The sequence below is a fragment of the Thalassophryne amazonica genome, chromosome 5 (genome assembly GCF_902500255.1).
Source record: "Thalassophryne amazonica chromosome 5, fThaAma1.1, whole genome shotgun sequence".
In the NCBI taxonomy this organism is placed as follows: domain Eukaryota; kingdom Metazoa; phylum Chordata; class Actinopteri; order Batrachoidiformes; family Batrachoididae; genus Thalassophryne; species Thalassophryne amazonica.
Window position 1 is genome coordinate 53,199,783 of NC_047107.1, and position 22,556 is coordinate 53,222,338.

A 22,556-nucleotide genomic window follows, 5' to 3' on the forward strand; every position below is an offset into this window, starting at 1 on the left:
AGTCAGTGCAGATTAAAGCAAAACAGGTCATGTGAACATAACCGCAGCCATCAAGTTGATTCAGTTGTTTTGAAACAGCTGGAACATGTCTTTTGAAATCATTAATAAACATAACACACACATCTTGTGTGAATATTTCAGATGTAGAGTAAAACAGAAAAGCTGTCAAACCTGCTCCAAAAATGCAGCCGAGCTGGTGATATATTTGCCAACACACTGGCACTGAATCATTCAGCAAAACCCACTAAACCAATCATTTATTACATGTAACCATGTACAAAACACTGCTCATAAAATGATTTCAGTCAATTCATATCACTGTCGCTCAGTTCACACACAGAAAATTGTTTTCCACATTTTGTCACATGTTTTATCTTGCTGTTTCTATGGCACAGGAGCCATGTGGAAGGTATCAGCGTGGATGTCTGGTACAGTCCTTTCTGGTCGCAGACACACAGCCAGGCGCTGGGGACAACAAGATGTTCATTTAAAAAAAATAACCACCTGTAAGAACCTGTGTGCTTTCAGTTTGTTTCTCACAGCTTTTTTCTTCTTCTTCTTTTCATCTTGTGGGACACTGACCTGTTTTAGAGACCCAGGAGTCCACACCAGCTTGTAGACCATGTAAATGGGGATCCACATAAAAGACGAGAAGCCAATGATGTAACCCACTGTGATGCTCCACTCAGGATACTTATATTCAAACAGCGTGAGGGGCGGAGACTTCACCAGGAAACTCACTATAATGTACTGAGAAATAGATGTACAGAGATCTGAAATGAGCATTTTCTTGTTTTGTTTTCATGCAAAAGCATGATGGGACATTCTGTTGACATGTGATAGGATTAGAACAATTTATGAGCCACTAATTCATTGAAGCGTCTGCCATTTTTTCATGTGTTCTTACCGCTAGAAATGCTGGACTGATGGCGACCCAGCACACCTTCCAGAATAATCCTGGAGCTTTGCCCAACATTGCTTGAATGTCACTGCTGAACCTTTTAATGCCTAAAGTGGAGACGTGCGCTAAAATTATATATTTGGATTTTCAGGGTTCATAATTCACATTAGAGATAAGCAGAATTGTCAGAAAGCTCATGATTACCGTAGAACCAAGAAACAGCAATAGCCTCCAAAAAGCCCACAGCAATAATGGAACAGCCTACTCCAAATTCCTCCAGCAGCTTCACCACGTAGGCACCACCCTGTCAATCACACGTCACTCTGCGTAATACCGTCATTTTCCTCCATGTGAGCATTAGCATATATATATATATATATATATATATATATATATATATATATATATATATATATATATATATATATATATATATAAATAAATTGAAATAATGCAACCAGTATGGGCAAAAAGTAGGGGAAATCGGGGCATGGTGAATCACAGAGCACAGTGAATCAGTAGCTATATCTGCAAAACTACATATATATTTGCAGCCGTTATGCCATATTTTTATGCATAAAGACATCCCCCTTATAAATGAGTGTTTTGTTTTTGGATACATTAAGGGTAAAACTAAGTGGTAAGTGAAGTCAGTTTTTTCCTATCAAAAGTAAGTTTTGTGGATGTTAGTGTCTTTGTATTTATTTCTCACAACAGAGGAAAGTTGGCCAAAAAAAATTATTAGTTAGAAGACTACCCTGTCCAACTGATGAGCATGTGTTATGTCTTCTCCAGACTATCAGCTATTTGATAACATGACTCATGTGTGTCACATACACCCGAGGCGCAGTGAATCAGGGCACAGTGAATCAGTCTAGAAAGTGATTTACTGAGCCCCAGTATCAAGTGGATGACAAATATTACTTGTTGAAGCTTATACATTTATTTTTCCATGAATTATTGCTATAATTTGTGTATATAAACAACTGTTTTCATGTTTGAAGAGAAATTATGAAAGTTGTATTTATAATAGTTTCTAAAGGACTTATATCACTATATCAGACAATCACACATTACATAGCTGGTTTGCTGGATTATAGTTTGTATATGCATCAGCATATATTTAATAATTTTGAAGAAATCTTTATAATCATGTGTTTTTTCATTATATTCTAAGTTGATTCACTGTGCCCTGTGAATTAGTGTCCAGGGCACAGTGAACCAAAAATTTTAAAATCGATTTTAAACACCTGTAAATTACACTTGGGGAGATGTAAATAACACAGTCTTATAAACAATAACTTGCTGTATCAAATCCACAATAGAATGACCTAAACCTATGCATAATGTGTTTAGGCTGCCACAAAACAACATTTCTGATCCACTGTGCACTGGTTTCCCCTAATGGGAAATTTAGTTTTGTATTCACTTGAATGATGAACAACATACATTTGTAAGGGTGCTTAGGGAGCCCAAAAAGCAGACCAGTACTAAGCATAGGACAAAAAGTTCCCGTCTGTGAGCGAAACGGTCAGGGTATTCATCCAGTACAGCAGTGATGATTGCCTCCAGCCCACCAAACTGATAAACACAGAAATATCAGAAAATCTGTTACAAACCACAAGCAAAGTATACATAACTAAACATTGATCAGTCTGTGAAAAGTCTTAACATTTAAGTTGAGCAACTATTTATATTTCATTTAAACTATCTCTGCACATCCATGAGTTTATTTCATCATATGAACTGATATAGAATGTGTTAAGAAGACTAGCAAATGAGTTACTTTTATGGTTAATCTCTTATAGATAATGCTACATACACATAGCTTTAAATAGGTCGGATTGTGCTTGTGGTTTTTATCTTCATTTACAGTTAGATATGGCTGGGTTTTAGGTTACAGTGTCTTACAGTTCTGTATTGTGCAAAAGACCTATAGACCGGCTATAAGTCATAATTAGGCTGAACGTGCATGTTTTGACTCCTTTGAAATACATCACCAAACTCTGTATCTGGATGGGTGTGATGAGAAACAGGTCCTTTCCATTTAAAGTGACAGACGTGGACTTTTTTCTTTCTTTCTTTCTTGTTTCTACGATAAATCATATCAGTGTCTGTGGAGCAAGTTCTGGAAACAAATGTTAAAAATTAACATGGCCTGCTACTTAAGAATGGGAGAAAAAAAATGCCACTCTTGGTGCTCTTCAGTTACAGGATCCAAAGTATAAAGCACACACGGAAAGTACTTCACTTTTTCCACATATAATGTTTCAGCCTTAGTAGAGAAGCTTGAATCTTCGACTGGACTGGGTTGCTTGACACGAGTCAAGCAACGCGAGCTCTCGTGTCAAGCAACCCAGTCCAGTCGAAGATTCAAGCTTCTCTACTATGAAAACCACCTGGACAACTGAGAGCCTACACAGAAACAATGTTTCAGCCTTGTTCCAAAATGGAGTAAATTAATTTTTTCCCATCAAAATTTTACTCACAACACCCCATAATGACAACATGATTTTTTTTTAATTTTTGCAAATTTATTAAAGATAAAAAACTATCAAATGACATGTTCATAAATATTCACAGCCTTTGCTCAATACTTTGTTGATGCACCTTTGTCAGCAATTACAGTCTCAAGACTTCTTGAATATGATGCCACAAGCTTGGTGCACCTATCTTTGGGCAGTGTTGTCCATTCCTCTGTGCAGCACCTCTCAAGCTTCATCAGGTTGGATGGGGATTGTCAGTGCACAGCCATTTTCAGATCTCTCCAGAGATGTTCAATCAGATTCAGGTCTGGACTCTGGCTGGGCCACTCGAGGACATTCAGAGTTGTCCTGAAGCCACTCCTTTGATATCTTGGCTGTGTGCTTAGGGTCATTGTCCTGCTGAAAGATGAACCATCGCCCCAGTCTGAGGACAAGAGTGCTCTGGAGCAGGTCTTCATCCAGGATGTCTCTGTACATTGCTGCATTCATCTTTCCCTCAATCCTGACTAGTCTCCCAGTTCCTGCCACTGAAAAACATCCCCACGGCATGATGCTGCCACCACCATGCTTCACTGTAGGGATGGAGCCTGGTTTCCTCCAAACATGGCGCCTGGCATTCATGCCAAAGAGGTCAATCTTTGTCTTATCAGACCAGAGAATTTTGTTTTTCATGGGCTGAGAGTCCTTCAGGTGCCTTTAGCAAACTTTAGGTGGGCTACCATGTGCCTTTTACCAAGGAGTGGCTTCTGTCTGGCCATTCTACCATACTGGCCTGACTGGTGGATTGCTGCACATTGCAAAAACCTTGTAACTGTTAGAATGCCCCCCTCCAAAAGTCTGGTCTGCTTGAGGTTTCTTCCTCAATATCATCAGAAAGAGCTTTTCCTTACCACTGTTGCCTGTGTGCTTTTCTCTAGAGGTTGGTAAGATTAGACTACTTGCGTGAAGCACCTTGAGGCACCTATGTTGTGATTTGGCCCTATATAAACAAAATAAATTGAATTGAACTGAACTGCTATAATGATGGTTGTCCTTCTGGAAGGTTCTTCTCTTTCCACAGAGGAATGCTGGAGCTCCGACAGAGTGACCATCAGGTTTTTCGTCACCTCCCTGACTAGGTTCCTTCTACCCCGACCTCCCAGTTTAGACAGGCGGTCAGCTCTAGGAAGAGTCTTGGTGGATCCAAGCTTCTTCCATTTATGGATGGTGGAGGCCGCTTTGATCATGGGGACCTTCAAAGCAGCAGAAATGTGTCTGTATCCTTCCCCAGATTTGTGCCTTGAAACAATCCTGTCTCAGAGGTCTACAGACAATTCCTTTGACTTCATACTTGGTTTGTGCTCTGACATGCACTGTCAACTGTGGGACCTTATATGTAGACAGGTGTGTGCCTTTTCAAATCATGTCCAGTTAACTGATTTTACCCCAGTAGACTCCAATTAAGTTGTAGAAACATCTGAAGGATGATCAGTGGAAATAGGATGCACCTGAGCTCAATTTTGAGCTTCATGGCAAAGGCTGTAAATATTTATGTACATATGACTTCTTAGTTTTTTTATTTTTATTGATTTATTTATTTTTATTTTTAATACATTGCAAAAATCTAAAAGAAAATTCACATTGTCATTATGGGGTATTGTGTGTAGAGTGTAGCACCACGTTTTACAAAAACTGGAGCAACTTTAACTTTTGACCATTGCAAAAACTGAAACTGATCTTTGTCACCATTCTTGCTGTTTTTACCCCATAACTCCATAACATTCAGTCATAGATAGTCCAAACTATACCTTTTTGGAATATGTATGATCAGAGAAATACTGTGTTGTACCTTCAATATGATTGGAGCATTTTTAAATTTTGACTCTTGTGTAGTTCGTTATTGATCCCTACCTGGTCGTCATATTGGATTTTCAAGTGGCCAGCACTTTTTTCTCAAACACTGATTTATGAAGAACATTCATGCCAAATCTGATGCTTTTATCACCAAGTGAACAATTCTGACCAAAAGTCATACTTATCTGCTCCACTATATATATATATATATATATATATATATATATATATATATATATATATATATATATATATGTGTGTGTGTGTGTGTGTGTGTGTGTGTGTGTGTGTGTGTGTAAATATGTAAATATGTATGAGAATTCTCATGTGTCGTCCACCCATGCTACCCAGCCATTCTACAACCCCTGGCAATAATTATGGAATCTTCGGCCTCGGAGGATGTTCATTCAGTTGGTTAATTTTGTAGAAAAAAAGCAGATCACAGACATGAAACAAAACTAAAGTCATTTCAAATGGCAACTTTCTGGCTTTAAGAAACATTATAAGAAATCAGGAAAAATAATTGTGGCAGTCAGTAACGGTTACTTTTTTAGACCAAGCAGAGGAAAAAAAATATGGACTCACTCAATTCTGAGGAATAAATTATGGAATCACCCTGTAAATTTTCATCCCCAAAACTAACACCTGCATCAAATCAGATCTGCTCGTTAGTCTGCATCTAAAAAGGAGTGATCACACCTTGGAGAGCTGTTGCACCAAGTGGACTGACATGAATCATGGCTCCAACACGAGAGATGTCAATTGAAACAAAGGAGAGGATTATCAAACTCTTAAAAGAGGGTAAATCATCAGGCAATGTTGCAAAAGATGTTGGTTGTTCACAGTCAGCTGTGTCTAAACTCTGGACCAAATACAAACAACATGGGAAGGTTGTTAAAGGCAAACATACTGGTAGACCAAGGAAGACATCAAAGCGTCAAGACAGAAAACTTAAAGCAATATGTCTCAAAAATCAAAAATGCACAACAAAACAAATGAGGAACGAATGGGAGGAAACTGGAGTCAACGTCTGTGACCAAACTGTAAGAAACCGCCTAAAGGAAATAGGATTTACATACAGAAAAGCTAAACGAAAGCCATCATTAACACCTAAACAGAAAAAAATAAGGTTACAATGGGCTAAGGAAAAGCAATCGTGGACTGTGGATGACTGGATGAAAGTCATATTCAGTGGTGAATCTCGAATCTGCATTGGGCAAGATGATGATGCTGGAACTTTTGTTTGGTGCCGTTCCAATGAGATTTATAAAGATGACTGCCTGAAGAGAACATGTAAATTTCCACAGTCATTGATGATATGGGGCTGCATGTCAGGTAAAGGCACTGGGGAGATGGCTGTCATTACATCATCAATAAATGCACAAGTTTACGTTGATATTTTTGGACACTTTTCTTATCCCATCAATTGAAAGGATGTTTGGGGATGATGAAATCATTTTTCAAGATGATAATGTATCTTGCCATAGAGCAAAAACTGTGAAAACATTCCTTGCAAAAAGACACATAGGATCAATGTCAAGGCCTGCAAATAGTCCAGATCTTAATCCAATTGAAAATCTTTGGTGGAAGTTGAAGAAAATGGTCCATGACAAGGCTCCAACCTGCAAAGCTGATCTGGCAACAGCAATCAGAGAAAGTTGGAGCCAGATTGATGATGATTGTACTGTTTGTCACTCATTAAGTCCATGCCTCAGAGACTGCAAGCTGTTATAAAAGCCAGAGGTGGTGCAACAAAATACTAGTGATGTGTTGGAGCGTTCTTTTGTTTTTCATGATTCCATAATTTTTTCCTCAGAATTGAGTGATTCCACAGTTTTTTTCCTCTGCTTGGTCTAAAAAAGTAACCGTTACTGACTGCCGCAATTATTTTTCCTGATTTCTTATAGTGTTTCTTAAAGCCAGAAAGTTGCCATTTGAAATGACTTTAGTTTTGTGTCATGTCTGTGATCTGCTTTTTTTTCTACAAAATTAAACATCCTCCGAGGCCGGTGATTCCATAATTTTTGCCAGGGGTTGTAGATGTGCCACTTTGTGGCTCATTCTTCTGGGCATAATCCAGCATACTGGTGAATCAGTGTTGAGGAACAGAGCAGCAGGGTAAGGCCAAGGGTAATGTCCATGTTTCACCTGCCTGTGGCAGATAGATGGTTCATTTTGAGAGGTGGAGAAGGACTGTGGTTGTCTGCGTGGGTGGTTGCCATCCAAGACCCTGGGCATTTCTGTAGTATGGTGGATGTTCTGAGAACTGACCTGCTATTTTTGTAGTTAAAACCATGCTGTTGCAATGAGAAAATAAATGTTTTTGTTACCTTCTGAGTGCCTGATTTTTGTTGTTCAGTCTGTAAGTTATGAACACATCCGATTTATGATGAATGGAGTATTTCTCTGAAGTGACCCTCTTGTTGTCATATACTTTCACATGTCACTGTTTGTACCGTGCTGTCCAGCCCCAGCGTGATCATCATCACAAAAAAGATGATGGCGAAAAATGTTGAGCCCATCATGTTTGCAATGGCTTCTGGGTAAGTGATGAAAAGTAAACTTGGTCCTGAATGTGTACAAAGGGAGAAAATGGAGAGATGAAGATAAATAGTTCATCTGTTTTATATTTCACCTTTAAATTGTGTATTTGCTCACCTTTATCCTTGGCGACATCCTCAACCTCCACCTTTCGTATCTCTGCCATGTAGCCCAGGACAGTGAAGATTACAAACCCTGACACGAAGCTGGTCACACAGTTCACCAAAGTGGTCACAATGGCATCGCTAGTGAAGAAAATGAAGCCTGGTTCAGTGATAATTTGGAATCATTTTTGAGTGTTGTTTCAAAGCAAAAATCCTGCATATCTGCTGAGATCCTGAAGGCACCTGCTCAACTGACTCCCAAACTGTGAGTGATCTGGACTGAAAGCTTCATCTGGATCAAATGCAGTGGTATGTAAAGGTTTGGGCACCCCTGATGTTTTCCATGATTTTCCTTTATAAATCATCCCTTACCAAAAAGTAGTACATACAAGTATGTTTCAAGTATACTTCCAGTTTACTTTTTATATACTTATCAGTACTATTTTTTGGTAAGGGATTGGTTGTTTGGATCAGCAATTTCAGTTAAATATATCACATAGCAGACAAACACAGTGATATTTGAGAAGTGAAATAAAGTTCATAGGATTTACAGAAAGTGTGCAATAATTCTTTAAACAAAATTAAGCCGGTGCATAAATTTGGGCACCCCAACAGAAAAAATACATCAATATGTATTAAAACAACTCCTTTTGCAGAAATGACAGCCTCTAAATGCTTCCTATAGCTTCGAATGAGAGTCTGGATTCTGGTTGAAGGTATTTTGGACCATTCTTCTTTAACAAACATCTCAGGTTTGTTGGTTTCTGAGCATGGACAGCCCGCTTAAAATCACACCACAGATTTTCAATAATATTCAGGTCTGGGGACTGAGATGGTCATTCCAGAACGTTGTACTTGTTCCTCTGCATGAATGCCTTAGTAGACTTTGAGCAGTGTTTAGGGTCGTTGTCTTGTTGAAAGATCCAGCCCCAGCGCAACTTCAACTTTGTCACTGATTCATTAACATTGTTCTCAAGAATCTGCTGATATTGACTGGAATCCATGTGACCCTCAACTTTAACAAGATTCCTAGTACCTGCACTGGCCCCACAGCATGATGGAACCACCTCCAAATTTTACTATAGGTAGCAAGAGTTTTTCTTGGAATTATGTGTTCTTTTTCATCCATGCATACTGCCCCTTGTTATGTCCAAATAACTCAATTTTAGTTTCATCAGTCCACAGAACCTTATTCCAAAATGAAGCTGACTTGTCCAAATGTGCTTTAGCATACCTCAAGCGACTCTGTTTGTTGCGTGTACGCAGAAAAGGCTTCATCTGCATTACAGCATCTCTTTGTGCAAAGTGTGCTGTATAGTTGAACAACAGAGACACTATCTGCAGCAAGATCATGTTGTAGGTCTTTGGAGCAGGTCTGCGGATTGACTATGACTGTTCTCACCATCCTTCGCTTCAGATTATCTGAGATTTTTCTTGACCTGCCACTTCAGGCCTTAACTAGTACTGTGCCTGTGGTCTTCCATTTCCTCACTATGTTCCTCACAGTGGAAACTGACAGCTGAAATCTCTGAGATAGCTTTTTGTATCCTTCCCCTAAACCATGATGCTGAACAATCTTTGTTTTCAGGTCATTTGAGAGTTGTTTAGAGGCTCTCATGTTGCCACTCATTACAACAGATGCAAAGAGGGGAAACATTCGTAAATGGCCACCTTAAATACCCTTTCTCATGACTGGATTCACTTGCATAAGGAGGTCAAAGGTACTTTCCAAACCAATTTTGTGTTCCATTCCATAATTAGTGCTCAATGTATTCAAATCAATAAAATGACAAGGGTGCCTAACTTTATGAACCTGCCTAATTTTGTTTAAACAATTATTGCACACTTTCTGTAAATACTAGAAACTTAATTTCACTTCTCAAATATCAGTTTGTTCGTCTGCTATATGATATATTTAACTGAAATTTCTGATCCAGACAACCAATGCTTTATAAAGGAAAATCATGAAAATTATCAGGGAGCCCAAACTTTTGCATACAACTGTACAAATTTGTTATTGGGAGAGAGGCCTGTAGTATGTTTGACCGACTCAGCTCATTCACCATCTGTGTCTGTTTCCAAATGGCATTTTTTGGTTAATCAGTGGAGCAACTCATGTCCTTCCATTTGTATCACCATATGTGCCTGTATGATTTCTATTGTTTCGAATAATCAATGAAATCAATACACACACAATAAAACCAGGCTCTTTGAAGCTTCAACTCAAAAGGAGCAAATGCTTCGTAATATGATTTAAAAATGGGAGAAACTGTAACTCAAGCCATCTGCTACAGACAGTGACAGTGCCCTGGGGGTTAGTAAGGTTAGACCTTACTTGTGTGAAGCGCCTTGAGACAACTTTGTTGTGATTTGGCGCTATATAAATTAAATAAATTGAATTGAATTTAAACTGAGTGATTCACTTGTTCAAACCAGATGACACTCTAAGTTAATTGATTCATAAAAGAATATACTGTTTGAAAGCACTTGAAGCAATGGTGCTTTTTCATCACTTAAAACAATACATATAACAGTTATGGCAACTTCTCTTTTTTCAAAACATTTGAAACAGTAAATAATATGGAACTGTAATGAAAGATACGGGCATCAAAAATATTCATTGTTTTAAAGTGCTGATAAACAAATGAACCAAATGCTTCACAGGATAACCTCACGACGGCCGACCACAATAATATATCAAACAGGTTTGATTCTCATTCCACCATACGATCGGCGATCAGGAGGTGGTCATCAGATGTTGACCGCAGCTTGATACTCCATGAACACTACACGATGCAGGACGCACGATTAACCTGAAACTTGGTCCAAAAAATTCCTGCATGAAAAATCATCTGGCACGCTGTAAAGCACGTTTTACAACATCAAATGAATGTTGTAAAGAGAGAATGTGGAGAGAATGTGCGCAAACATGCGCACATTCTCTCCACATGCAAAACATTTTGCGATGACACTTCCAGGGCTCCGTAAGAATGCCTGTTTTTACAAATAAAAAAATGGAATATTTTACAAAAGCACATTTAAACACCAACACACGACAGACGTCACATTAACGTGTTGGTTTACATAATGAATGACTGAACCAATCAGTGTTTAGCAGAGGCACGTTTACCCAGAATCCTTTGCGATCTGTCTCTTTGTTACAAAACATCAGAATTAGTGCATTATTCAACATTAAAAGATATATGTTATATTTTAACTTTGTAGAAATGACAGAATTGACATTAATGGAGTTATTCTATCGGTATTAATGTTATTTAAAAATCAAAACCATAAGTCAGTATGACTTTATTTTTCAAGACCTCCGCATGACCGGGACTATGTTGTTGATAGAGAGTTGGCTTTACGACTGCTCTCAGGGTGCTTCTGTGTTCAGAGAGCTGTCGTAAACAAGAGCTTCCAGCAGGGGCCAAATATTGAAAAAAAAGTGTGGTTTTATTGTTTGGATTTGTTGTTATTTTTAATATTATTAGAAGCTATTAAATTTGTTTTACTAGTAGTTGTAAATGTGCCAGAGATAATATTGGAATTTATGTTATCAGTTATCTGTAACTTCTGATAGATTTTTGGGTGGTTTATTGTTTTATCTTTATCTCAGATAACTTTTCAGTTATCTGATTATCTGTTATCAAAGTTAATTTTTTGGTTATCTGTGCCCACCACTGCCAGCATGACAATGACCCCAAACACACAGCCAGGGCAACTAAGGAGGAGCTCCGTAAGAAGCATTTCAAGGTCTTGGAGTGGCCTGGCCAATCTCCAGACCTGAACTCAATAGAAAATCTTTGGAGGGAGCTGAAACTCCAAACCTGAAAGATTTGTAGAAGATCTGTATGGAGGAGTGGACCAAAATCCCTGCTGCAGTGTGTGCAAACCTGGTGAAAAACTACAGGAAACGTTTGACCTCTGTAATTGCAAACAAAAGCTACTGTACTAAATATTAACATTGATTTTCACAGGTGAAATACTTATTTGCAGCAGTAACATACAAATAAATTATTTAAAAAAATCATACATTGTGATTTCTGGATTTTTTAATTTTTTTATTTTTTTTAGATTATGTCTCTCACAGTGGACATGCACCTAAGATGAAAATTTCAGACCCCTCCATGATTTCTAAGTGGGAGAACTTGCAAAATCACAGGGTGTTCAAATACTTATTTTCCTCACTGTATGTATATATAGGAGTCAGTTGAGGTGGCTCGGGCATCCTTTCCGGATGCCCCCTGGACGCCTCGCTAGAGAGGTGTTCCGGGCACGTCCCATTGGGAGGAGGCCCCGGGGAAGACCCAGGACACGCTGGAGGGACTACATCTCTCAGCTGGCTTGGGAACGCCTTGGGGTTCCCCCGGAGGAGCTGGGGGAGGTGTGTGTGGATCGGTAGGTGTGGGCGGCTTTGCTTGAGCTGCTGCCCCCGCGACCCGACTCCGGATAAAGCGGAAGAAAATGGATATATATATATAGCGCGGTCTAAAGTGCATAGCACACGTGCACTCCACTTCGCTCTTTACACAGCATGTAATCTGAGCACAAAGGAAGGTGAAGGATGCAAAGGTGTTTTATTTGGTCTCTTAATTAGTCAAGTGTGTGTTTTGGGAGTAACATGAATTACACCAGTCAGTGTCACCTGACATTGCTTTGTGTGCTAAAAACTGATGCATTGCTGTTTAGCTGTCAGACACACATGAGAGGTTTTCTGGTGAGGAAACACATCTGCATGCAAAGCATCAAAGCATGTGGCAGATCATTTACACCATAACACCTCCCTGACATGAAGCAGTTGTGTATGTGCCCACCTGCACCTTCTCCACCTCCATCCACCCGATCTATTACAACCCATAAGGTCCAGACACCCTAACCCCCCAAAGGCTGTCAGACTGTTTTAATGCTGCCCACCTGCAAACCTGAGGATTTTTCTTTTTGTCTTTGCCTTTAATTTATTTTTAAAAAATGTGAATATAGTTTCTCTCTGATGGAGACATTTAAAAAACAAAAAACAAAACTTCTAAACATTTTGGGTTATGCCCCTTGGTTTCAGTACAGTCTATCCACTCATCCATAACCGTGTATACAAGCAGAGAATACACACATCGTGGACTCCCCCCCCACCACCACCACCAATTTAAAGTGTATGCCAATATCGCAACGTATAAATAGTAGAAAATCTGTGATGTTTGTGGAGATCATGTCTTTGGTGGTCTATGGTACAATTGCTTTCTGCTGCCTCAAGATAGCAATGCACAAAGATTACATCTGACCAAAACGTCGGCTTCACTGAGCAAAAGTCGTGCCATGTATTGCTTCTACCTGATCACCTAAAACAGGTGATGTCACTGATTAGCTCATCTGCCTGTCTGAAGACATGAACTAATTACAGTCAGCTGGTGGATGTAACAAATATGTGGTAGGTCGTTTACTCACTCAAACCAGAATTTTCCACCTCTGCATCTGACCAAATCTGATTTTAAGACCAAAATGCACAAACACAAAGTGCATGCAACTACACTTGCTATTATACAATATGGGTGATGGGCAAGGAACTGCCACTAATATGGTGTCAGATTAGTGCCAAAAGCCCTCGCACAATAAAACGTGTATTTCATATGTGTAGATATTAACTGTGAGTGCATAAATTATCTCTGCGCGCATGTGCACTCAGAGGAAACTGATCCCTGAGCAAAGACAACAGTGCTACGAGTGAGGAGGAATATGTGAGCGGCGCGGCCCCGCCCTCTCGAAGTTGATTTCTGCTCATGCGAAGTTGCTTTGTGCTCACCAAAGCGGATTTCTGCTCTCTCGCTAAAAACCTTTGGCACTATGGTGAAGGGTTTTAGCACTATGAGGGAGGGAACCAGGATCGGTACTGGCTCTGCTGTGATTGGTTGTTTCTGAAGCGCGAGATTTGATTGACAGCCTTCCTCTCAGACACAGAAGTCTTCTGAAATGAAGAAGACAATGGCATCTCGGCAGAAGTTCCTTTAGGTAAGAAACCGCTGCCCAGATGCCGAAGAAGAAGAAGGTCTGAAGGAGGGCTGTCAATCAAATCTCACCCTTCAGAAACGACCAATCACAGCATAGCCAGTACCGACTCCTGGTTCCATACCCCATAGCGCCAAAAGTCTGGAGCGAGAGAGTATAAATCCAGTTCACATTAGCAGAAATCCTCTTCAAGAGGGCGGGAGCGCGTTGGTCACATACTCGTATTCCTCCTCGGGGAGCAGTTTCCTCTGAGTGTGCGCATGCAGAAATAATGTGCACACTCGCAGTTAATATCTACATGTGTGAAAATATATATTGCATGTTTTATGTGTGAGTGCTTTTGGCCCTAATCTGTCTTCATACATTTATTTATGCCACCTTTTCAGGATGTAAAATCAGAGCCTAAATTAAAGAGAAAATCTAATAAACATGAGGTCTCATCCCTAAACGGAATTTCTTGTTACGTCCCTGCATTTCAGCATTCTATCAGCTCTTCGTCTCATAATTATTAAAGGCAAGTGTCACACGATGCATTGTGGCACAAACTCTTGATCATGAAAGGTCACAGCTTACCGATAGCAGTTGTTTGTGAAAGGGTTGTAGCTGGAGAGAGCCAGGAGCACCCCGAAACCAGGACCCAGCGAGAAGAATATTTGAGCTGCAGCATCTACCCACACCTGGCAACAGCAAAAACGTATACATATTTTTAAAGTGAAAGCAATTTGCATTGATAAGGACATAAACATCCAACAGTATGAAGCATCATGCATCTACTATATACAACCCCTGGCAAAAATGATGGAATCACCGGCCTCGGAGGATGTTCATTCAGTTGTTTAATTTTGTAGAAAAAAAGCAGATCACAGACATGACACAAAACTAAAGTCATTTCAAATGGCAACTTTCTGGCTTTAAGAAGCACTATAAGAAATCAAGAACAAAAGATTGTGGCAGTCAGTAACGGTTACTTTTTTAGACCAAGCAGAGGAAAAAAATATGGAATCACTCAATTCTGAGGAAACAATTATGGAATCACCCTGTAAATTTTCATCCCCAAAACTAACACCTGCATCAAATCAGATCTGCTCGTTAGTCTGCATCTAAAAAGGAGTGATCACACCTTGGAGAGCTGTTGCACCAAGTGGACTGACATGAATCATGGCTCCAACACGAGAGATGTCAATTGAAACAAAGGAGAGGATTATCAAACTCTTAAAAGAGGGTAAATCATCACGCAATGTTGCAAAAGATGTTGGTTGTTCAGTCAGCTGTGTCTAAACTGTGGACCAAATACAAACAACATGGGAAGGTTGTTAAAGGCAAACATACTGGTAGACCAAAGAAGACATCAAAGCGTCAAGACAGAAAACTTAAAGCAATATGTCTCAAAAATCGAAAAATGCACAACAAAACAAATGAGGAATGAATGGGAGGAAACTGGAGTCAACGTCTGTCACCCAACTGTAAGAAACCACCTAAAGGAAATGGGATTTACATACAGAAAAGCTAAACGAAAGCCATCATTAACACCTAAACAGAAAAAAACAAGGTTACAATGGGCTAAGGAAAAGCAATCGTGGACTGTGGATGACTGGATGAAAGTCATATTCAGTGATGAATCTCGAATCTGCATTGGGCAAGGTGATGATGCTGGAACTTTTGTTTGGTGCCGTTCCAATGAGATTTATAAAGATGACTGCCTGAAGAGAACATGTAAATTTCCACAGTCATTGATGATATGGGGCTGCATGTCAGGTAAAGGCACTGGGGAGATGACTGTCATTACATCATCAATAAATGCACAAATTTACGTTGATATTTTGGACAATTGAAAGGATGTTTGGGGATGATGAAATCATTTTTCAAGATGATAATGCATCTTGCCATAGAGCAAAAACTGTGAAAACATTCCTTGCAAAAAGACACATAGGGTCAATATCAACGAGCAGATGTGATTTGATGCAGGTGTTAGTTTTGAGGATGAAAATTTACAGGGTGATTCCATAATTTTTTCCTCAGAATTGAGTGATTCCATATTTTTTTCCTCTGCTTGGTCTAAAAAAGTAACAGTTACTGACTGCCACAATCTTTTTTCTTGATTTCTTATAGTGTTTCTTAAAGCCAGAAAGTTGCCATTTGAAATGACTTTAGTTTTGTGTCATGTCTGTGATCTGCTTTTTTTCTACAAAATTAAACAACTGAATGAACATCCTCCGAGGCCGGTGATTCCATAATTTTTGCCAGGGGTTGTAGAAATAATAATGTCATTTCTTTAATATGTGTCCAGCAAGCTGAGCAGTGTTGTGTTGCAGTATATACATAAGTGTAGCTGCCACACAGCTGTACGCAGGGAGATCAGAAGAGGAGCATGCATTCAGCAGAAAAAAGAAGAGTAGCTAGAAAGGGAGGCCTTTGTTAATGGCTAGAAAATCTAAACCAATTATGCATCTTATTATCCTGCTCTGTGGCTTATTTATGCATCTCATTACAGCTCATCCATATTCCCTTCAGCAAACAAACACACTGAGCTGGTGAGGAAGACGAGGATGTTTCACGGCTGTACAAAATGTCAGTTTCTTAGAAAGAAAACTAACACATCAGGGAGATTTTGTTCTATATGACGGAAATTTTTCTTGGAATACAGGTGTTTGGACGACTTTGCTGGACTCACGCTGGTCTCGAGCAGCTTCTCCCACTGAGGTTTTAGGTAAAACACAACACCTCTCCAGGCCCCTGGCAGAGTGGCTCCACGAATTAACAGGATGAAGAGCACGATGTAGGGCAAAGTGGCCGTCACCCACACTACCTGATTTGGAAGAGAGACAGGAGTAAACACCTTTAGGGTGAAAAACCTTGTGTTTGTGATTCAAGGAAAAGAACATGCACAATGAGCCACGGTTACAGTACGCTACCTTCCCAGAGGTCTTAACCCCCTTCCAGAGGCTGAAGTATACGATAGTAAAAATGAGAAAGAGGCAGAGCATCAGCTGCCAGCGAACACCCCCAACGTTTCGCAGTCCTGAGGACTTGTGGATCTCAAGAACATTCCTCCTGCAAGAACAGAAAACACAAATTAGCAGGTTTGCATCCATTTTAAAAAGACAAATCAAAGGTGTGGATATCTACAGACTCTCTGAATGCACAATAAATCATTTTATTCACTCAGTGATTTGACATTTTCAAAACAGTAAATGAAAGTTGCTTCACAAAATATACTATTTTGAAATGTTTGAAAAACTAAATTGCTTCAAAAATGATTATCTTTTTCAAAATGCTCAGAACAGTACATGAGACAATTATTTCAAAAAAATGATTCACCCTTTCTACAAATTTGGAAAATTAAATCAAATATTGTCTTCAGAAAATTGTTCATCTTCATGACATTTTTGAATCACTGAAATCTGACATAGTGAAGGGGCAGTTGCTTCAGAAAAAGACAGTAAAAATGCTCCAAATGCTTCAGACAAAAGGTTGTTTCTAGGGATGGGATGACTAGTCATAATAGTCAACTACAACTAGCTAACATCCGACTAGTCGACTATCTTTTATTAGTCGACTAGTCAAAAGCATTTATTAAGTTAATTTAACTCTTAAAAGAATAGACCTGCTGGAGCTGCCACCACTCCCTTCACTCAGTGAAGAAAGTGTGTGAACCTCAGCAGGTGAGTTAGTCAGCTCAAACAGGTCATCTGTGCCTAGTACAACCCCTGGCAAAAAATTATGGAATCACCGGCCTCAGAGGATGTTCATTCAGTTGTTTAATTTTGTAGAAAAAAAGCAGATCACAGACATGACACAAAACTAAAGTCATTTCAAATGGCAACTTTCTGGCTTTAAGAAACACTGTAAGAAATCAAGAAAAAAAGATTGTGGCAGTCAGTAACGGTTACTTTTTTAGACTAAGCAGAGGAAAAAAATATGGAATCACTGAATTCTGAGGAAAAAATTATGGAATCACCCTGTAAATTTTCATCCCCAAAACTAACACCTGCATCATATCAGATCTGCTCGTTAGTCTGCATCTAAAAAGGAGTGATCACACCTTGGAGAGCTGTTGCACCAAGTGGACTGACATGAATCATGGCTCCAACATGAGAGATGTCAATTGAAACAAAGGAGAGGATTATCAAACTCTTAAAAGAGAGTAAATCATCACGCAATGTTGCAAAAGATGTTGGTTGTTCACAGTCAGCTGTGTCTAAACTCTGGACCAAATACAAACAACATGGGAAGGTTGTTAAAGGCAAACATACTGGTAGACCAAGGAAGACATCAAAGCGTCAAGACAGAAAACTTAAAGCAATATGTCTCAAAAATCGAAAAATGTACAACAAAACAAATGAGGAACGAATGGGAGGAAACTGGAGTCAACGTCTGTGACCGCCTAAAGGAAATGGGATTTACATACAGAAAAGCTAAACGAAAGGCATCATTAACACCTAAACAGAAAAAAACAAGGTTACAATGGGCTAAGGAAAAGCAATTGTGGACTGTGGATGACTGGATGAAAGTCATATTCAGTGATGCATCTCGAATCTGCATTGGGCAAGGTGATGATGCTGGAACTTTTGTTTGGTGCCTTTCCAATGAGATTTATAAAGATGACTGCCTGAAGAGAACATGTAAATTTCCACAGTCATTGATGATATGGGGCTGCATGTCAGGTAAAGGCACTGGGGAGATGGCTGTCATTACATCATCAATAAATGCACAAGTTTATGTTGATATTTTGGACAATTGAAAGGATGTTTTGGGATGATGAAATCATTTTTCAAGATGATAATGCATCTTGCCATAGAGCAAAAACTGCAAAAACATTCCTTGCAAAAAGACACATAGGGTCAATGTCATGACATAGGGTCAATGTCAATGAGCAGATCTGATTTGATGCAGGTGTTAATTTGGGGGATGAAAATTTACAGGGTGATTCCATAATTTTTTCCTCAGAATTGAGTGATTCCATATTTTTTTCCTCTGCTTGGTCTAAAAAAGTAATTGTTACTGACTGCCACAATCTTTTGTTCTTGATTTCTTATAGTGTTTCTTAAAGCCAGAAAGTTGCCATTTGAAATGACTTTAGTTTTGTGTTATGTCTGTGATCTGCTTTTTTTCTACAAAATTAAACAACTGAATGAACATCCTCAGAGGCCGGTGATTCCATAATTTTTGCCAGGGGTTGTACATGAATGCAGGTATTGTCTTCATGCTAATACTGTTTTTTGTGTTTGTGATGTTGTGCTTATATTTGTTAAAGTAAAAGTCACATTTGAGTTTCACCATGAAGATTCAAAATTGGCTTAATTCATTCTATGTCAGATTTAGTCACCGACTAGTTGTGTTATGTGTCGACGCGGGTTGAGGAGCGGACTTGCGTCTGACGGAACCCAGCGCTAAAATAACCAGAAAGCGGTTCCAATAACAAAACAATTTATTTCTCCACCCTTTGGTGCATAACAACGTGTACAAACTAAAACAGCGTCAGTCTGGTGGAGTGAAGGCTGGCACGCTCTCCAGCGGCCAAAAGGATCGAGGCCCGGCGCTTCTGGACTCACTTTTACCGCCAAACACCCCCCAGGTGGACACGACAAACCGACTCTCTGCGAAGGACAGAAGAGGTGAGGCAAGTCAGCAGCCACAAGCAACATCCTTCAAAAGGCACACACCATCAGCAACACACTCAGGTCTGCACTTAAGCTCTATGCAAATGAGCAGCTCCTCACAACATGTGGAGGACCAGCCATCCGCACGCCACGGCAGTGAGAAGCGAGCTGCACAACTCTCATCACAATTCAAATACACCGCGCAACAAAATACCAAGTTACTATCAACAATTAGTCAAACAATTATTCACCTCTGATGTGTGCTGACAGCATGTGTCCCTCACCCTTCTTCCTTCACAGGCACGATGTCAAACCCAGGCGCGGTCCTCAGCGTCTCACAAATGAACACCACAAGGTCGAGTTCCCGGCAATTCTGCTTGAATCACACATGGCTTAAATGCAGAATGCCATCTAATTATCTGCTTCAGCTGAAAGTCTTTAAGGTTGCATGTGAGCACCATCCACAGGTGCTGCACATAACATTGATGAGGGTGAAGGACTCTTCAGCCAGCACCTTCTCCACAGACAAATCAGTTTTCATACCACCTGGAGAGCAAAGAAAAGAAAAGAACACCAAAATGTCCAGCCACACCCCCCCAACACACAACAAGTTGATGACTAATGGTACCCAACAAGTCAACTAATGATTTTCATTATTTGTCCCAGCTGTAGTTGTTTCTTGTTTTGATTTGCTTTAAACATATGAAACACTATGATAATGATGACATTTAATGGACAGTAGGACCACCCCCAAAACAATCTACTCGCTATCACATTGATACAAAACCATTATTATCTTACAAACTGTGTTACCTCAAAGCATGTAGTTTTCTTTAAGCACACTTACATGCACTTACGTGTAAAATTCCTCTGCTGGAGACCTGGAGGAATTTGTCCAGGTGACGTTGTCCATGCCAAAGTAGTTGGTGCAGTCCGGAGTATTCCATGCATTGTCACAGTTTGTCCAAGGTAAGATCGTGGAGAAAGAGGAGTAAAAGTAGAATAGAGCCCAGGCGATGATGGTGTTGTAATAGAAGGAGACATACAGAGCGATGACACAAATGGCATATCCTATACCTGAATGAGAGAGGAAAGACGTGAGAGGATGCACTGTGAAAGGGATCATTAAAAGCTGTCTCTTCTGTTAAAAACAAATAAACAATACTGTTAAACTTGTTTAATACTGCACAAGCTGAGAAGAGTTTCTCTTGTAAATGATTAGGATTTGTTGATTGATATGCCGGCAACATGAATGCACCGTTATTACACCACAGTTAGAATGAAACATCACTGGAATAATTGCATCTGAGCTGCACAGGTCTTACCTTTGAAAATGGGGCAGATGTGTTTCCATATGGATATGGCTCCAGTTCTGTGAAACTGCCCCAGTGCCAGCTCCATGTAAAACAGAGGCACGCCGCCAAAGATAGCCATTAAAATGTAGGGAATTAAAAAAGCTCCTGCACAAAGATGTATGGGAAGGAAATCTATGTTTTTTCTTATATTGAGAAAATAAGATCATAAAATCTTTTAGCTTGAGACTGAATTTTAGCTTGAACTGCCAATTCCCAGTAAAATGTGCAGATAAATACTGTGGATTATTAAGCAGAAATATTTAATTTCATGTCTTAATAACTACACAGGTCAATTCAATTCAGATCAGTCAGTTTATTTCAAAGACAAGGTTCATAGAAATAATAAAAAGTAAAGAATAAATAAAAATGAAAGTCAAATAAATAACCAACATTTATATATTAAGATCAATCATTTTCTTCTACAAATTGACTTTAATACTTTGCAGACATTTTAGGCATATTTAATATGCTTAAATTTAATAAATACATAGTATTTCTAAGTAAATATAATTAAGTAAAATGTGTGACTACTTTTCACCTTTTAAAATACCTCATCTGTTAAGTGCAAATAAAACATCACTTTTAGTTGTTTTTCTGGTCATTTGTAAGGAAGGGACATATTTGGTCATGTTTTAAAAATCATTGTCATGTATAAAGTAGCAAATAAGATGTGTAAGTTAAGATTTGATTAGTTTCTCGAATGAAACTTTTGAATGTTTAGACATTTCAACTGATTTTTACTGTTGACTCACTAATTAATTAAAAGATATCAAACACCACATTTTCAAAATTCTAGCATGTCTAATACTTTTGCACAGAATTGTATACAGTAAGAAAAGTGTAAAAACTTTGAAGCAGACTATGTTGTGAAGGCTGCAGCTGTGTGTGTTTCAGCACCATGGACAGTTTCCTCAGCATCTGAAGTCATTAAAAGGACAAATATATTCTGAACTCCAACACATCCATTTCCAGGAAATGCAAAGTCGACTACAGCGTCCTAAATAAGTGATCAAATATATGCAAATCCTGGAGAGCGTCTATACTGCTTCTTCAGTATAATGGATAATCTCTTACCTCCACCGTTTTGATAACATATGTAAGGAAATCTCCAAACATTTCCCAGATCCACGGCAAAGCCAATGACAGACAAGAGAAAATCCATCTTTTTGCTCCATTTGTCCCTGGAGTCCGTCTGTGTGATGACCGGCATTGAGATAGTGTTAGTGCTGTAGCCGGGGTTGGAGGAGCCGTGGTGGGTCAGACTGCCGGCCATGAAGGCTGAGTCCTGTCGGGTCACCAGACTGTGAAGTCAGACAAACAAGCAGCTTTAGAGGAGCTTCTCCTCTGATGATGACAGGCTCCAGTGGGAGGAGCGGGGCAAGCAGCAGCGGACACTTTGGGGATGTTCAAAGACAAAGGCATCACAAAGACGTGTTTGGTCCTGACTGACACTTACACTTTAAAAAGCTTGAGATTTCAAGGCCACAAATCGATTTGTAGAAGTTCAGTAAAAGTTCAGATCTACTTTATAGCAGATCGGTGAACTGAACATTGAGTTCCAGCCAATAAGGATTACAGTTTGATTCCAGTCCTTCTTATATTTGAATATACATTTTTGTCAACCAGGCCAGGACTGTATGATTTTTTACTTGAGTATATATATATATATATATACACCCAGTCGGTTATTTTTATTATTATTATTTATTTATTTATTTATTTATTTTATTTTTTATTTT

The 22,556-nt window shown here is 39.2% G+C and overlaps 1 protein-coding gene across 1 annotated transcript; it reads right to left on the reverse strand.

The window, feature by feature from the left end:
- Positions 1 to 375: 375 nt before the first annotated feature.
- Positions 376 to 22,136, reverse strand: slc6a4b (solute carrier family 6 member 4b). Its single transcript, XM_034169465.1, has 13 exons — positions 21,892 to 22,136; positions 20,788 to 20,922; positions 20,320 to 20,539; positions 16,775 to 16,913; positions 16,534 to 16,668; positions 14,436 to 14,539; positions 7,879 to 8,006; positions 7,677 to 7,789; positions 2,351 to 2,482; positions 1,106 to 1,205; positions 908 to 1,008; positions 583 to 750; positions 376 to 465 (listed from the first exon to the last, which is right to left on the reverse strand). The coding sequence occupies exons 1-13, from the start codon at positions 22,088 to 22,090 to the stop codon at positions 385 to 387; spliced, it is 1,755 nt and encodes a 584-aa protein (XP_034025356.1). The 5' UTR covers positions 22,091 to 22,136; the 3' UTR covers positions 376 to 384.
- Between the last annotated feature and the right edge of the window lie 420 nt (positions 22,137 to 22,556).

Coding starts and splice junctions, on each gene's coding strand:
- slc6a4b (XM_034169465.1), bottom strand. CDS start 22,090: ATGGCCGGCAGTCTGACCCACCACGGCTCCTCCAACCCCGGCTACAGC. Junction 14,540..16,533: donor AGAAGCTGCTCGAGACCAGC/GTGAGTCCAGCA, acceptor TGCTGTTGCCAG/GTGTGGGTAGATGCTGCAGC. Junction 466..582: donor CTCCTGGGTCTCTAAAACAG/GTCAGTGTCCCA, acceptor TGTTGTCCCCAG/CGCCTGGCTGTGTGTCTGCG.